The sequence below is a fragment of the Oryx dammah genome, unplaced genomic scaffold (assembly GCF_014754425.2).
Source record: "Oryx dammah isolate SB20612 unplaced genomic scaffold, SCBI_Odam_1.1 HiC_scaffold_24, whole genome shotgun sequence".
Classification (NCBI taxonomy): Eukaryota; Metazoa; Chordata; class Mammalia; order Artiodactyla; family Bovidae; genus Oryx; species Oryx dammah.
The window spans coordinates 21,483,646-21,501,710 of NW_024070208.1; the positions used below are offsets into that span (position 1 = coordinate 21,483,646).

An 18,065-nucleotide genomic window follows, 5' to 3' on the forward strand; every position below is an offset into this window, starting at 1 on the left:
CTGGTGGCGGGGGAAAGGAACCATCGTCCCGCCCTTTTCTTCATTCCCACTTTCAATAGAATGGGCTCCAGGGGCTGACACCAAGATCCTGTTATCTTTATTATTCTGTTTTGTTCAGCAGAGAAATCTCCAAGCAAACGAAGATGGCTCCTTTAGAGAGAGGAGGGCAAGGTGTTCCCACAGTATGTTTTTTACAAACAACATTGGATCAGCGTTCTCTTCAGAAAAGAAGTCAAAAGTCCAAGGAACTCAGCATTGAGTCCCAGTGACCTGAGAGGCAACACAGAAACACCCGGGAATTCTAGCTCCTTGATCCTGACAACTGGCCCACCAGCTTACGTTGCAGAATTGTCAGCTCGGAGGACCCGGGAGGCAGGGAGCATGGCTCACCTGTCCAACCGTGCGGGGACCACGTCGTAAGACGAGAGAGAAAGGAGATGCCCCCAGGGAGCCCTGACGCACATCACCACGTACCAGCCAGGATGGAGGCCTCGAATCCCATGTCCTCCACAGCGGCTCGCAGTTCTTCTGGGTGAGTTCGAGATGGATCGTAGAGAACCACTGCAGTTCCTTCGGCCAAAAAGACTGAGATCTGGTGCACGCCCGCCCTCTGGGAGATCAGGCCTTCGATGGACTGGACGCAGGACTTGCAGGTCATGCCGGCGATGGCCAGCATCACGGTACAGGGCGCACTGGCCGCCGGGGGGGTCCTGGAGTCTGGCCCACTCCCTTCCTCCCCATTGGGAAAAGAGACTTTAAAGTTCCCAGGAGGCAGGGCCTCTATGGCCCTCCGCAGGGCCCCAGGGGAGACGAGAGAAGGGTCGTACTGGACTCGGGCAGTCCTGCTCTCCAGGGACACGTGAATACTCTGAACCCCGGGGAGCTGGCCGATATTGTCTTCAATGTTCAGGACACAAGACTTACAGTGCATTCCATCCACTCTCAGGTGCAGGGGGACCCCCTGGCCCCCCGGGGTCTCAGAGTTATTGTCATTCTGATTAACGGGAGCCGGAGGGGCCGCTGAGAGGGTGCTCTGGAGCCGCCTGACGTCTATGGGTCCCAGGCTTACTGGGGCCACCTTGTTCTTGATGACGGCTTCAAACCCCATGTCGGTTATGTGGTCCCTGAGGTCTTGGGGTTGGATAAGGTAAGGCTGGTAAGTGATGACTGCCTCCTGGTTGCTGAGTGAGACCCGGACCCTCACGACGCCCTGCAGTTTCCCGATCTTGCCTTCTATGGAGCTGACACAGGACTGGCAGGTCATGCCCTCCACCCGAAGCTTGACCACGGCCTCCGAGGTGGACGAGACCCTGGAGGCCCAGGAGGTGGCCTTTCCCTCGGCCACACTGGCCTGGAAGCCCATGTCCTCAATCTGATGGCAAATCTGCATCAGGCTTACCACTGAGGGCACGTACCTCACCTCAGCGCTGCCCTGCTCCAGGGAAACCTTAATGCTCACAATGCCTTTCAAACTGGAGACCCTGCCCTCAATGGACTTGACACACGACTGGCAGGTCATGCCCACGATGCTGATGCTGCCAGTGGCCGTCTGGGAGGGGCACACGCCATCCAGGTCATCCTCATAGCCATTGTTGTCAAAGGCAAAGCTCTGCTTCATCGCTGGCTGGAAAAGCTTAGACAGGATCTAAAGAAAGAGAAGGAACATTTTTTATCCTTCAAGTGAAACGTTCTCTAAACTCTCCCAGCTTGTCTGGGCCCCGAGAAAATGGAAAACAATACTGCTGGTATCCAAACATCTCAAGAGGACAAGAACATCAAAAGATACTACGCATCAAATGAATGGGCTTCCCTGGTGGCTCAGTGATAGAGTCCACCTGCAATGCAGGAGATGCAGGTTCAATCCCTGGGTCGGGAAGATGCCTTGGAGAAGGAAAATGGCAACCCACTCCAGTATTCTTGCCTGGAGAATCCCATGGACAGGGGAGCCTGGTGGGCTACAGTCCATGGGGCCGCTGAAGAGTCAGACACAACTAAGCTTCTAAACAACGACAACAACAAATATCAAATGAAAGGATTCGGAGGGGTTCCTTCCAGCTCTTTTCTGTGATTCTGAACGCAGAAGTCAAAAGCCCACCTTGGTGAAACGTTTTTCTACCATGGATGGAGTAAAGGTTTCCGGAGGAAAGGAGACCATGATGGCACTGACAGACACAGGACGGGCATGGTGAGTGTGAACACAGGCAGAGAGCACAGAAGGGCACAAGTCCCTCGAGACCTTCCTGACTCCAGTCAACACCTGAAACCGCCCCACTGGGCTTGGTCCTTTTGGGTCAAATTTCGGAGGTCCTGCCGGAGTGCAAATACACAGGATAGCCAACACCCTAATTCTGCCTCTCTTTCTAGGCATGTCCGTCTCATTCTCTTAGCAGGGGTTAGATTTAATGACCACCAGGCACATGTTCTGAGTACACACCTCCCAGCACTTCTCAAAGATGCCTCCAGAATCCCTGCCCCACATGGACCACTGTAGTTATTACTCAAAATGGCACACGCTCCACCAAACTAAAGGGATTCATTTTTTTATCTGGTCATGGCTCAAGTGTAATTTCCTGGACTCTTCTCATGATGTTGTGGCTTTAGTCATTCTATTTAGCAAAATTTCCTCTTCCTAAGATCCCAGCCTCACCACTCTCTTAATTAGATATAGTTTTTCAATTCAGTTCAGTCACTCAGTCGTGTCTCTTTGCGACCCCATGCAACGCAGCACGCCAGGCCTCCCTGTCTATCACCAACTCCTGGGGTCTACCCAAAGCCATGTCCATTGAGTCGGTGACGCCATCCAACCATCTCATCCTCTGTCGTCCCCTTCTCCTTCGGCCCCCAATCTCTCCCACCATCAGGGTCTTTTCAAATGAGTCAGCTCTTCGCATCAGGTGGCCAAAGTACTGGAGTTTCAGCTTCAACATCAGTCCTTCCAATGAACATCTAGGACTGATCTCCTTTAGGATGGACTGGTTGGATTTCCTTGCAATCCAGGGAACTCTCAAGAGTCTTCTTCAACACCACAGTTCAAAAGTATCTTTTCTTTGGCGCTCAGCTTTTTTTATACTCCAACTCTCACATCCATACATGACTACTGGAAAAACCATAGCCTTGACTAAAAGGACCTTTGTCGGCAAAGTAATGTCTCTGTTTTTTAATGTGTTGTCTAGGTTGGTCATAACTTTCCTTCGAAGGAGTAAGTGAAAGTGAAAGTGAAGTCACTCAGTCCTGTCCGACTCTTTGTGACCCCATGGACTGTAGCCCACCAGGCTCCTCTGTCCATGGGATTTTCCAAGCAATAGTACTGGAGTGGATTGCCATTTCCTTCTCCAGGGGATCTTCCCGACCCAGGGATCGAACCTGGGTCTCCCGCATTGTAGTCAGGCGCTTTACCATCTGAGCCACCAGGGAAGTCCAAGGAGTAAGCGTCTTCTAATTTCATGGCTGCAGTCACCATCTGCAGTGATTTTGGAGCCCAAAAAAATAAAGTCTGACACTGTTTCCACTGTCTCCCCATCTATTTCCCATTAAGTGATGGGACCAGATGCCATGATCTTTGTTTTCTGAATGATGAGCTTTAAGCCAACTTTTTCACTCTCCTCTTTCACTTTCATTAAGAGGCTTTTTAGTTCCTTTTCACTTTCTGCCATAAGGGTGGTGTCATCTGCATATCTGAAGTTATCGATATTTATCCTGGAAATCTTGATTCCAGCTTGTGTTTCTTCCAGCCTAGCGTTTCTCATGATGTAATCTGCATAGAAGTTAAATAAGCAGGGTGACAATATATAGCCTTGACGTACTCCTTTTCCTATTTGGAACGTCTGTTGTTCCATGTCCAGTTCTAACTGTTGCTTCCTGACCTGCATACAGGTTTCTCAAGAGGCAGGTCAGGTGGTCTGGTATGCCCATCTCTTTCAGAATTTTCCACAGTTTATTGTGATCCACACAGTCAAAGGCTTTGGCATAGTCAATAAAGCAGAAATAGATGTTTTTCTGGAACTCTCTTGCTTGTTTGATGATCCAGCAGATGTTAGCAATTTGATCTCTGGTTCCTCTGCCTTTTCTAAAACCAGCTTGAACATCTGGAAGTTCACGGTTCACGTGTTGCTGAAGCCTGACTTGGAGAATTTTGAGCATTACTTTACTAGCATGTGAGATGAGTGCAATTGTGTGGTAGTTGGAGCATTCTTTGGCATTGCCTTTCTCTGGGATTGGAATGAAAACTGACCTTTTCCAGTCCTGTGGCCACTGCTGAGTTTTCCAAATTTGCTGGCATACTGAGTGCAGCACTTTCACAGCATCGTCTCTCAGGATTTGAAACAGCTCCACTGGAATTCCATCACCTCCACTAGCTTTGTGCCTAGTGATGCTTTCTAAGGCCCACTTGACTTCACATTCCAGGATGTCTGGCAGAGGTGACTGTGAGTGATCACACCTTCATGATTACCTGCGTCGTGAAGATCTTTTTTGTACAGTTCTTCTGTGTATTCTTGCCACCTCTTCTTAATTCTTCTCCTTCTGTTAGGTCCAGACCATTTCTGTCCTTTATCGAGCCCATCTTTGCATGAAATGTTCCCTTGGTATATCTAATTTTCTTGAAGAGATCTCTAGTCTTTCCCATTCCATTGTTTTCCTCTTTTTCTTTGCACTGATCATTGAGGAAGGCTTTCTTAATCTTTTCTTGCTATTCTTTGGAACTCTGCATTCAAATGGGTATATCTTTCCTTTTCTCCTTTGCTTTTCACTTCTCTTCTTTTCACAGCTATTTGTAAGGCCTCCTCAGACAGCCTTTTTTTTTTTTCATTTCTTTATCAGTACTATTACCTGCTTCAGACGTTTGGGCATAGGATTTTATATATGGTACCTGATTATAAAAAAAAAAAGTATATGTCACTAGGCACCTATACAACCCTGCTCATCTTCAGTTGAATCTCCATTATGTGGACTGATCTTCTCTGTCCCTGTGTATAAAATGCAGATCTTTTTGACTTCAGCTTTTGAGCAGCTTAACAAGATGAAAAATTAAATAACTTTTGAAACAGATTATGAATGTTTTTTTGTATATCCACAGAGGAAATCATAAGCTAATTTGGGATTAATAATTACAAGGAAATTTAAAAAAATATTTTTAAATAGAGAAAAGGGAATAAAGTAATTTATGAGTGTGCGCTAAGTTGCTTCAGTGTTGGACGCTCTGCGAAGCCATGGACTATAGCCTGACAGGCTCTTTTGTCTGTGGGATTCTCCAGGCAAGAATACTGGAGTGGGTTGCCATGCCCTCCTCCAGGGGATCTTCCCAACCCAGGGATCGAACCTGCGTCTCTTATGTCTCCTGGGTTGGCGGTGGGGGGCCGGCGGGGGGGGTCGGTCTTCACTGTTAGAATCTAGTGTTTCGGTTATTTGTTACTACATGACAAACCAAATCTGGTGGCTTACGAAGACCGCAACCACTGACAGTTTTTCAGTTCAGACAGGTTTGGCAAGAAACGCTCATCTCTGCTCCATAGGGCGTCATCTCGGGTGACCTGGATGGGGCTGGGAACTTTCTTCTAAGAAGACAGTGCATTCACGACATAGCTGGCAGGTTGATGCTGGCTGCTGTTGGTAGTGGCCTTGGTTCTCTTTCCTGTAGTCTCTCTCCATGGCTAGGCTGGGCACCTCACAATTGGGGTTTTCTGGGTTCTGCGAGGGAGTGTCACAATAGTAAGCATTCCTAGAGAACAAGCGCTTACCAAGCCTCTATCTGCATCACACTTGTTAATCCACCACTGGCCAAAGCCCCTCACAAGGCCAAGATCAGTCAATATAGGAGAGAATTACATAAGGGTTTACATACAAGGAGGCGGAGTTCACTGGGAAGCCCACCAAAATAAGTCCATCACAGCATGCTAGTGTGACTGAGAGGGAAAAAGAATTGTACACACACAGATATTTATGTATGTATGGAGTTATCTCTACAAGAATGTGTGGGCACTGAGTTTGTGGACTGGGCAGCTGAAGGGGTCAGGTAGTTGGGGTCAGGACTAGGAAGAAAGAGTTACTTTACACTGTGCAACTTACTGTACAATGTATAAGCATTACTGGATTCTAAAAAAAATTGATTTAAAAATTAAAATAATGTGAGCATAAAGGAGATCCAGAGCAGTGGCTTGATTGTAACTGGTATGAATCAAATCCTCACTTAACTGAATCAAAACCTCATTTAACTGAAAAAAGAACCAGCAAAAACTACAAAGATATTCACTTTAAAACAGTATTTTAGTAAAGCAGAAATCACCTCCTTATAATAAGACATAACTCTCAACCAGTCCATTGAAAAAACAAATCCTTAATGATTTACTACCCAATTTCTTTGTCTTGGTCCTAGGTCGACCTACAACTCACCAAACCCAAGCCACAAAGCTGGCTCTTAATCCCTAGATTATTGATCCTGCTAATATATTCCTCCTCAAGGAATTTGCAGAAGTGTTGGAAACCATTTGTTTGTAGCAAATGATTCTCAGAGGTCTCCCTTTTAAACACGCAGTCTTCTAAGGACAAGCAGTTATGAAAGACAAGGTTTCGCAAATAACACAACTTTGCGAAACACCAGTGTACCTGTTGGTTTAGCGGCAATCTCACAACAGCTGTCAGGTGTTTGGATCATTTATAAGTGAACACACAGACTGTATGTACTTTTAATTCTTTTCTTTGATGAAGACAATCTCTACGGTAGGGGAAAACTCATCTACTGAGTTCAAACAAACACGTCTAGGTTGAAGGGTTCATCAGAAGTAACAGACATTGGAAAGTGGACACAGGGAACAGGTTGCGTCCAGGAGAAACCAGGTGGAACTTCCAGCGTTGTTTGCATCCCACTAAATCACAGACTCCTTGAGAATAAACACTGGGGACTTCTTCTGCAGGTCCAACACCAGGTTATCAGCTTTTAAATTTTCAATAAACTATCAGTACAGTAGACGTCAGGATGAGAAGGGCCTGGAAATACCTGGGAAGAGGGTAATTCCACAGAGAGGAATCCAAAAGTGAGTCTCCATTCTTTGCTACCTCTCTAGGCGTCTAGGTCTCATGGAATTTGCTGAGAGTACCAGGACTTTCCAAAGAAAGGCAGGGAAAGGAATATAAACAGTTTATTCACTAAGATGGAACCAGGAAAGGATAAGATCTTTGGATAGGCCATTCTAATATGAAGAAGTTGGAAATGGGGTGGCATGTTTTAAGCAAAGTGTTCAAAGCGAGACTGAAACTGCAGAGCCCAGAAATGACACACTCTGTTAAAAACGGCTGTGATCACAAATCAAAGGACAAATACTATTACATGCACAAGGAAAGGACCACTAACCACTTCTGAGATCTCTTAATTACACCTGGATCTCCAGCATCCTTAGGTAGGATACCATCTGCCAATATATCTTGAGACTTCTTTCACTTTTGAAAGCTGTAGAACACCCTTAACAACTTATGAGGCAAAAATATTATTACATGCCTGCAACTTATCCAGTATATAACTTCCACCCATACAACTCTATACACCTGAATTTTCATGGAACTGAAAATACAGAAAGGTCCTGATTTTTTCCATATGTACACAGACCCAATAGGTAGCAAATAGTTAATGATTCTCAGTGTTACTTTATGAGGATGGCATTTTATATCCCTAATGCTCAAGATAATTCTGTAAGGAGATACTCTTATCACCATTTTACTGCTGAAACAGACTCAGGGGTTTATCCAATGTCACAAATAACAGAGCTGGGATTTAAATCCAGCTCAAAGTCCAACAGGCTTTCTATTTTTCAAGGAAATCTTAAGGTTACTTTTTTTCTTTTTCACCACATTAATTACAGGAAAAGACTACAATGCTGAAGCACAAAATGAAGAAAACAAAAGCAGCCACATCCTACTGCATGGGAGGAGAATTTACCACCCTAAAACACATCTCTTAGGCATATTGTTTCAAGCTAGTTATTTTCGGGGTAATAGCCGACACTGAAAGGGCTCTGAAAACCAAGTAAGAGTTGCCTTTTTGTAAGAAAGACTTATATTTGTAAGGGAAATCTCCCTCTGTCCCCAGAAGAGGAGGCTGATCAAATCTCTAGAAACTCGACTGATCGATGGAGACACCATGTCTCCCTGGTGGCTCAGAGGTTAAAGCGTCTGCCTGCAATGCAACTCGATTGATCGATGGAGAAGGAAGTGGTATAAATGTGTACCATGATTACTCTTGTTTCCTTGCTTTTCCTGGTTACTTGCCCTGACTCTCCCACCCTCAACATCTCTGCCTGGCATATTGAGGTGAGGGCTTCATTCATTTCGGTGAGTTACTTTTTCCTGGTGTCTCCCATGTATTCATGTTATTTAACTTTTGTTTGACTTTCTCCCATCAATCTGTCTCGGGTCAATTTCATTTTTGGACGAGCCAGAAGAAAAAGAAGGGTAGAGGAAAATTTCTTCCTCCCTGACACTACCTGTCAGGTAACAATAGACTCCATCGAGGTGAATGAACACAGTAAACAGAGGTGAGGGTGTGGCTGAAATCACTGGGGGGCCTGGGCCTAAGCCTAAGCAACTAGATACTAAGGCCTGCAACCCTTAGTATCTGCTTTATTCTTATCTGAGAATTCCTTAGGCATCACAGATTCACAGTGGGAAGGAGGGTCATAAGGGACTGACTCAAGAAAAGATCCCACCCAAACCACTCCAGCTCTGGGGGGTGGTAATACACAGAGAAGCCTGGCAGGCTGCAGTCCATGAGGTCACAGAGAGTTGGACACGACTGAGCGACTGAACAACACTCCAGGCAAATAGGTGTCAGTCTCTAAAACCCCCACTGAGAAAGAATCAATGTCCCCAGTGAAACCAGTATGTAAAAATAAAAGTGGGCGGTGGGGTAGGATGGGGGAATTCCCTGGTGGTCCATTGGTTAAGAATCCAGGCTTTCAACATGGGGGGGCATGGGTTCGATCCCTGGTTGGGGAAACTATGATTTCGCATATAACATGGTACCACCAAAAAAAAAAAAAAAACTGTATGTACATAAATTTAGACAAATACATAGTTAGGTATTAACACATAAAATTGAGGTTACCTATGGGTGAGTTATGACATTCTGATCTTTTTACTGTCTGTACATATTTTGCAATTTTTAAAACTTAAATTTTTTTTAAAAAGGTCCTATTTTATACTAGAAAACAGATGTGTTTTTTCAGTTTCTTTAAGGCAAAGAAGAAAATGTCTTGCTAAACCATACTAATATAAGCAATGATAATATTATCATTGAGATAAAGATGACAGCAATGATGAACAGATGACATGTTTCAACATGGCTTTATCCTCTAAGCTTGCTTCCCTGGTGGCTCAGACAGTAAAGACTCTGCTTACAGAGCAGGAGACCTGGGTTCTATCAAGATCCCCTGGAGAAGGGAATGGCAACCCACTCCAGTATTCTTGCCTGGAGAATCCATGGACAGAGGAGGGTTACAGTCAGGTGGGGTTGCAAAGAGTCAGGCACAACTAATCCTTTATCCTTATGCTTTAAGGAACATGTTCAATCCGTATGTTTAAATATCAGCCCTTCCCATCTGTTGTGAATTTTTTGAAGGGATATCTGACAGCCTCGGGTAGGAGATTCAGCCTTATCCGAGCAAATCCAAGCCTCAGTTTTCTCAGCTGTGAAAGGAGGTAACAAAAATATGCACTCCAGTTCGGCAAGGAGGTCTGAAAGCTAAGGACTGAAAAACTGCTGCTGCTGCTAAGTCACTTCAGTCGTGTCCAACTCTGTGTGACCCCATAGACGGCAGCCCACCAGGCTCCCCCGTCCCTGGGATTCTCCAGGCAAGAGTACTGGAGTGGGGTGCCATGAAAGCTAAGGGAATATAAAAGGCTAACATCATAAATTATTGAAAATGACTATGAAGACAAACAAGGCCTCATTGGATCTTCAAAAGTAGTCCAGGGAAGTAGGCAGGGAGCTTATTATTTTTGACCATTTTACTGATAAGAACTAATTATTAAAACTCATGTACACATTCCCCCATCCAATCCACTTCAATCCCCACTCCAATCCCTTCAAACTGTCCTTTAATGCTATTTCACAAAGGTCCAGAAAGAGCTCCCAGTGAGAATTATTTACATTTTATCTACTGATAAAACAAACTCGGCATTTTACTTCAAACACCGCAGAGGACAGTATGCCTGGGCTGTATGGGCTCCAGCCTGACCTCTGGCCTCAGGGCCATCGCTAGTCCTGATGCTGACGGTGCACTTTCTGGGAAAATCCACACTAATGACCATTTACTGCCGGTTTCTTTTTCTTGACCACAATGAGGAAAAAACTTTAACCCTTACTGAAAAACTGGGTGCACTATATCTCACTGTGGTTTTGATTTGCATTTCTCGGAGGACTGGTGATGTTTTTCACCTTTACATGCATCTGTTGGCTATTTGTATGCCTTTGCAACAGTGTCTGTTAGAACGGTTATCATCAAAAAGGCAAGTGATAACAAATGCTAGTGAAGATGTGGAGAAAAAGGGAGCCCTTGTACACTGTCGGCAGGATGCAAACTGTTAACAGTTACGATGGAAAACAGTATGGAGGTTCCTTAAAAAACTGAAATAGAACTACTATCAGTTCAGTTCAGTTCAGTCACTCAGTCGTGTCTGACTCTTTGCGACCCCATGAATTGCAGCACTCCAGGCCTCCCTGTCCATCACCAACTCCCGGAGTTCACTCAAACTCATGTCCATCGAGTTGGTGATGCCATCCAGCCATCTCATCCTCTGTCGTCCCCTTCTCCTCCTGCCCCCAATCCCTCCCAGCATCAGAGTCTTTTCCAATGAGTCAACTCTTTGCATGAGGTGGCCAAAGTACTGGAGTTTCAGCTTTAGCATCATTCCTTCCAAAGAAATCCCAGGGCTGATCTCCTTTAGAATGGACTGGTTGGATATCCTTGCAGTCCAAGGGACGCTCAAGAGTCTTCTCCAACACCACAGTTCAAAAGCATCAATTCTTTTGCGCTCAGCTTTCTTCACAATCCAACTCTCACATCCATACATGACCACTGGAAAAACCATAGCCTTGACTAGATGGACCTTTGTTGACAAAGTAATGTCTCTGCTTTTTAATATGCTATCTACGTTGGTTATAACTTTCCTTCCAAGGAGTAAGCGTCTTTTAATTTCATGGCTGTAATCACCATCTGCAGTGATTTTGGAGCCCCCCAAAATAAAGTCTGACACTGTTTCCCCATCTATTTGCCACGAAGTGATGGGACCAGATGCCATGATCTTCGTTTTCTGAATGTTGAGCTTTAAGCCAACTTTTTCACTCTCCACTTTCACTTTCATCAAGAGTTTTTAGTTTTTTAGTTCCTCTTTACTTTCTGCCATAAGGGTGGTGTCATCTGCATATCTGAAGTTATTGATATTTATCCTGGCAATCTTGATTCCAGCTTGTGCTTCTTCCAGTCCAGCGTTTCTCATGATGTACTCTGCATAGAAGTTAAATAACCAGGGTGACAATAGACAGCCTTGACGTATTCCTTTTCCTATTTGGAACCAGTCTGTTGTTCCATGTCCAGTTCTAACTGTTGCTTCCTGACCTGCATATAGGTTTCTCAAATGGCAGGTCAGGTGGTCTGGTATGCCCATCTCTTTCAGAATTTTCCACAGTTTATTGTGATCCACACAGTCAAAGGCTTTGGCATAGTCAATAAAGCAGAAGTAGATGTTTTTCTGGAACTCTCTTGCTTTTTCCATGATCCAGCGGATGTTGGCAATTTGATCTCTGGTTCCTCTGCCTTTTCTAAAACCAGCTTGAACATCTGCAAGTTCACGGTTCATGTATTGCTGAAGCCTGACTTGGAGAATTTTGAGCATTACTTTACTAGTGTGTGAGATGAGTGCAATTGTGCAGTAGTTTGAGCATTCTTTGGCATTGCCTTTCTTTGGGATTGGAATGAAAACTGACCTTTTCCAGTCCTGTGGCCACTGCTGAGTTTTGTAAATTTGCTGGCATATTGAGTGCAGCACTTTCACAGCATCATCTTTCAGGATGTGAAATAGTTCAACTGGAATTCCATCACCTCCACTAGCTTTGTTCATCCAGCAATTCCTCTCCTGGGTATTTACTTAAAGAAGATGAAAACACTATATGCACCCTCATGTTCACAGAAGCATTATTTACAATGACAGACATGGAAACAACCTCAGTGCTCATCAGCAGCTGAATGGATATAGTAAGTGTGGGATACATACAGGATAGAAAACTAGTTAGCCAACAAAACGAAATCCCACCATTTGTGACAACGCGAATGGATCTTGAAAGCGTTATTCTAAATCAGAGAGAGACAAATACTGTATGATCTCACTCACATGCTAAAACAAATCTAAAACAAAAAGAAAAAGAGAAAAAAAACTCAGAAAAAGAGGTCAGATTTGTGGTTACATGAGGCAGGGAGCTGGCGGGAGGAGGAATTGGATGAAGGTGGTCAAAAGATGCAAACTACTAGTTACAAGATAAGTCCCAGGGATGCAATCAATGTACAGCACAATGGCTGTAGTTAACAGGGCTTCCCAGGTGGCCCAGACAGAAAAGAAAGGCTACCACTACTGTATAGTCCGTACAAAAGTTACTATGAGGGTAAATCTTGAGTTCTTATCACAAGAAAAACAATTTTTTCCCTTTAAAAAAAAAAAAAGAGATGATGGATGCCACTAAACTTACTGTGGGTGCTCATGTCACAATACAAGTCAAATCATTATGCTATACACCTTAAACTTCTACACAGCACTAATACATCAATTACGTCTCAATAAAACTGAGAGAAAAAAGAATGAGGGGGGATAATAATAAAAAAACGCAAAAGTAAATAAGCTGTCACTTTTCACCCAACAGGCTGGAAAAAAAATTTTAAGTTTGATGATACAGTAAGAAAGAGAATTGGGAAAAAGAATTATCAACTACTAGTGGTAGAAAAATAAACATTCACAACCTTTTTGGGAGGAATTAAGCACTATTTGTCAAAATATTAAGTGCCCCTGTCCCAGTACTTCTGGGAATTTCATCATATAGACCCACAGGGCCATGAAAATGTCCATTTCTATACTCCATACTGAAATATGGCAACCATCTAAATATTCTTCTGTAGAGAACAGTTTACATAACGTGTCCATCCAAAAGAATTTTATGCAGTTTTTTTTAAAAGGTGAATTTACATGTTTTGCCATGGAAATCTATCCATGATAGATTAAAGGGGAGAAAAGTTGTAAAACTGTATAAGAGCATATACTATATCCTATTTTTCTAGAGGAAGAAAACCACACTCTTATACTTCATTATTGATGTTTATATCCTGTAGATACTAATTTTAGGAAAAAATTAAGAAAATACAATGACAAGTTCCCTAGAAAAGTGCGTATCACTGTAGTACTGCTGTCGACGATCCCATGACAATTTGTTAGTGACTTCTTTAAGTGACTGGATCACCCACTTCATCCAGTTTTTTCCCTTTACTTAGCTGGGATACACCTGCACCAGCTGGGTCGTCTTGGTTTCATGCAAGCAAGAAAAACAAAACAAAAAAACCAGCCTGACCACCTCTCACCCAGCACAGAATCCTGTATGTTGGGACTTCCCAGTGGTCCTGTGGTTAAGGCTTCACCTTCCAGTGAGGGGCGTGCACCTTCAGTCCTTAATCGGGAAGCTAAAATCTCACATGACTTGTGACCAAAAAACCCAAAATATAAAACTGAAGCAATATTGTAGCAAATTCAACAGACTTAAAAAAAAATCCACAGGTTTAAAAAAAAAAAAATCCTTAAAAACAAAAAGAATCCCGTAGGTTGCTTTCTAAAATGGTCAGGCCCACAACCCAACACCCTCATCACAGTCGTCAACTAGTTCAGTGTTTCCAACATCACTCCTTTCTCCTGCCACAGAAATCCACTTCCAGTTCGTGTATTTGTTCAGTCAAGAGTTCACTCACCGTAAACTAATACACTGTCAGATATGGAAGAGAAAGACGAGCAACACAGTGCCCAAGCTTGGCCACAGGCAAGGAGTAAGGAGGCTGGGCGGGCAGTTCTGAGTGCCAAGAGGAGTTCCCACCACCCTCCAGCTGGAATGAGGGCCAGGAGCCTGTACTTTCCACAGCTCCTCAATGGGGTTCTCAGAGGCAGGAACCTGTTCTTTTCCAGGCCACTGTCCCGGGTCTGAGAGGAAGCAAAGAACCGGGGAGGCCTGCGGACACAGGGCTAGCACAGCCAGGCCAGGGCGCCGAGACCGCCTTCTCCTTCTTGGTGCACATGCTCCTGGAGGGGTGGGTGTGCCTGTGGCGGGGTACAGCGCTCGAGAACCTCACCTCACACAGTCTGCTCACACCAGCAACAGGAGGCGCTAACATAGTGGAGGCAGGGGTGGCCCCTCCAGGCTCAGTGCTGACCAGTTATGCCTTTGCAAAACACAGTAGAAACCGAGCGCTTGCTCAACATGTTTTCATTTTACATTGTACAGAACGTACTCTATCTACACTTTACAAGAAACGTAAAAAGTACACAAATCCACTAACTACAAACAGAGTTTTGAAATGCTTTCTTCAGAGCAGCTACCTGCACCTTTTGTGAACCACGCACTGCCTGAAAGGTAACTTTTTGTTCACTCTATGTTAGCACTCTTCAATACTCAGAAGAAGATAGGGTTTTCAAACCCTATCTCACCCAGCATGTTAATACTTCCCTGTCCCAACCAAAAAGCAAGGGGCCTGTCCTCAGACAGACCTGGGATTCAACCCTCCAGGCGGATTATCTAACCTCTTGATCTCAGCTTTTCTGTCTGCTAAAAGAGGATCATGATGACATGGAGGTGACAAGTCCCTTCCAGTACACCAAGTACTGAATAAGTTATCTCAAGTAGATCCAGAGTTTGATTTATAACAGACTTTGAGTCAATACACTGTTAACAGCGAACGAGCACTCAGCTGTAATTGACATTTACTTTGGTTTTTAATCATCATAAACCTACTACAAATTTCCCCCACTTGGGGATAGTTAATTCAAATTATGTATAAATATGTCCCACGGATAGAGGAACCTGGGCTAGAGTCCAAGGGGTCACAAAAGAGTCTTAGTGACTAAACAACAAATATACATGTTTATATACATCTATATATATCTGTATTTCCACAAAATATTAAGTATAAAAAATAAAGGTACGTAATACTTTTGCACACATACACAAACTCACATATGTTCATATGTGTAGTGGCAAAATGGCTGAAGCATACAGCTGCTTTCAAGTCTTTGTAGTTTTCTATATTCCGCTGCTTCATGTTAAATTTGCTGTGCATAATAAACAGGTGTTAACTTTTATAATCAGAGCTTCAGGGGAAAAAGAAAAAAAAAGCTGCAACTGTGCTCAGACACATTAACTGGCCAACACAGTTCCACCAGACGTTCAAAGCGTACCAAACACATCTCCAGAGTTAGGAATCCCACTGAAGATCACTTTGGTAGAGACAATACCATCGTGAGTGTATACAGTCCTCGACAAGGTGCTTTCACAACCCAGGGAGGCAAGACTTCTCATCCCAGGAATCTGGAGCTGGAGCAGTCCAAGCTCACGGGCCAGATCCCACAGCCCAGTAAGGGTGCAGACCCTCACTTGACTCTTGCAGCCACAGACTCCACCCTGGCCTCCAGCCTGGCCCTCCTGAAGGGCTCCCGAGTCAGGTTCTGGTTGTTTCCCCAGTCACATGAGGTTAGAAGTGGCCATCAAAAGTCATTGGACTATTTCCCATTCAAATACCTCAGACATAAGTTGAATTTTGTCAAGTGATAGTCTGAACACTTTAAAGAAAAGCTCTTAAGCATTTTACAAAAAAAAAATTATATTTTCCCATCTTACAACATTCAACTAGAAATATGAAAGTTGACTGTGTACTGCATAAATGGGCATTCATAAATCTTCAGTGTACACAAATCTCTTTCATTTCAAAAATCTCAACTTACAATATCTCCTTTAGTTTTACAGACTTTTTAAACAACACCAGCAGAAACAAAGATAACTCCTAAAGGAGCAAAAGACATATGAAACCTTCCCTTTATGTCTACGTAGTAGTATTTTTTTCCCATCTACTCGTGGCAATGAAAAGAACCCCACACAGACCACCTGGAAATACCACCGAAGCACCATTTTTACAAAACATTAGTTACACTGCCCTGCTTTGAGTGTGACCTGACGTTTGGGCTAACAAATCTTCCATTTGTTTAAGAGCAGATTCACTTGGCAGCAACATTTTCAAAATGCTTATTTAGTTGAAATGTGAAGATTAACACAAGAAGGTACACGTGTTAAAAATAAACAAAAAGAAGGAGAAGATCCATTTCTGTCTGATTTGCATTTTGAGAAACTTGTTCACCACAGAGGCTTAAAAAAACATCCTGAAAGTAAGGAGCAACAAAACCCAAGATTTATCCACCGTGGACTTAATCTCTGGAAAGTTCCCCTGGGCTCCTGGCTCACTCCATACCCCAGAGCCACTCTACTGGCCCCTCTGATGTAAGACAAGCAGGCAATCTCCATCTATAACCTGGAACTTTTGTAAGAAGCCCTCCTGGCTTGTCAGCCCTTCTGCAACACCACTCACCTGCTTGGAACTGATCTCTTCCGATCCATTCAAAACCTTCTGTGAAAATGCTCCTTCTTCTGATGGGGGAGGGCATTCCTCCTCTGAAATCACCGGCCTGCTGGAGCCCCCAGTCCCAGGGCTCCTCTTGAAGGACCACCGTTTGTGGACAGTCAGCAGGGTCACCTGGGGGTCACCCAGAGTCGCCAGGGAGGATGGCTCGAGGTTCCCGGGGGTCTGGTCCCCAGCTCTCTCCATCGCCGCGTTCACGCCTTTACCTCGCAGTTCACCTTCTCCGGGCTATTTGATCGTGTCAAGAAAATGCTCCAAAAGTGTCCTCCTAACCAGCAGAGGGGAGGCACCTGCTGTGTCAAGTCGGACAGGTTTCCCTCTGCCCCTGGGCCAGCCCAGGAGCGGCTGCCAGCCAAGACTCCGGGAACTCGGGCAGGCTGCACACCGCTGTATGTATATTTGCTCTTGTTGCTCTACCGCACTCAAACCAATTGGCATCCTCTTACTCATCACATTGCATTCGGCACTGGGGATCTTTGTACACGGCCCCATGCGCGCGCCGGGCTGCGTGTACAGGGGGCCCAGTGCCGGGAGTGATCTCCCTACACCCAGCTGTTTCCTCTTGGCGCCGTGCGCTCCCAGGAGTCCAGCCCGGAGGCAGAGGCGAAATATCACTTCCTTTTATTACCAAACTCAGAGCGCTTTCTTGGAATAACTTCAGCTGCCTCTTCCACAGCTCCTGGGTGCAGCTCACTAGGGGAGAAAAGTATTTTCCAGGCCACATGACTTGCATTTTCAAGAAGGTGTAAGAGAATTCCGTGCTTCCTGCAGCTTTGTTCTCCCTGGGACCAACGGCTTGGTTTCTGGACGAAATGACTGCAGGAACTCACCGGGAACAGGGCTCACCCGTATTTTATATGGGGCAGAACAGTTGGGAACTAAGACACAATTCAGGCATCTCAGGCTACTCGCCGTTCCTCAGGAGGATTAAAAGAAAGACATACAGGACAGTGGGGTAATCTGGGTGGCCTCTTGCTCTGTTGGGTGGCCCTGCTTCCCTTCCCACCCCTCACCCCCCGCCCGACTGCCCAGAGACAGGAAGGAGGCGACCTCATTCCCCATGGGAGGAACAGCTCCACCAGCCACTAATCCTGGCAACACCTCCTGCCGCAAGTACGCAAGTACGTGCGGAGTGTCCACGCTGAGGACGGATTCAAAGTCAGTTTGGTAATACTCTGGGTCCTGGCTTAATCCACACCCTCTGCTGTATGTGCCCTCGGGAGGAAGAGGGGGTCACAGGGGCCTGCACCCCATGAGGGCATTTGGGAATACAACCCCATTGGCTCAAGGTCACTGAGGACTCTGCCTCTTTATGGGTTGCCTGCAGTCACCCCTCCTCCTCTGTTAAAACCACCATCGCTGCCCCGG

General features: G+C 44.9%; 1 protein-coding gene across 1 annotated transcript in view; it reads right to left on the minus strand.

Annotated features, from left to right (window-relative positions):
* Window positions 1-17,638, minus strand: part of ATP7B (ATPase copper transporting beta) — a 50,956-nt gene extending 33,318 nt beyond the window's left edge. The window contains exons 1-2 of the mRNA XM_040266991.1: window positions 16,647-17,638; window positions 475-1,645 (exon numbers count right to left, since the gene is read on the minus strand). Coding sequence (XP_040122925.1) covers window positions 475-1,645; window positions 16,647-16,883 — 1,408 coding nt within the window. The 5' untranslated portion in view covers window positions 16,884-17,638. The remainder of the gene's footprint in view (window positions 1-474; window positions 1,646-16,646) is intronic.
* Between the last annotated feature and the right edge of the window lie 427 nt (window positions 17,639-18,065).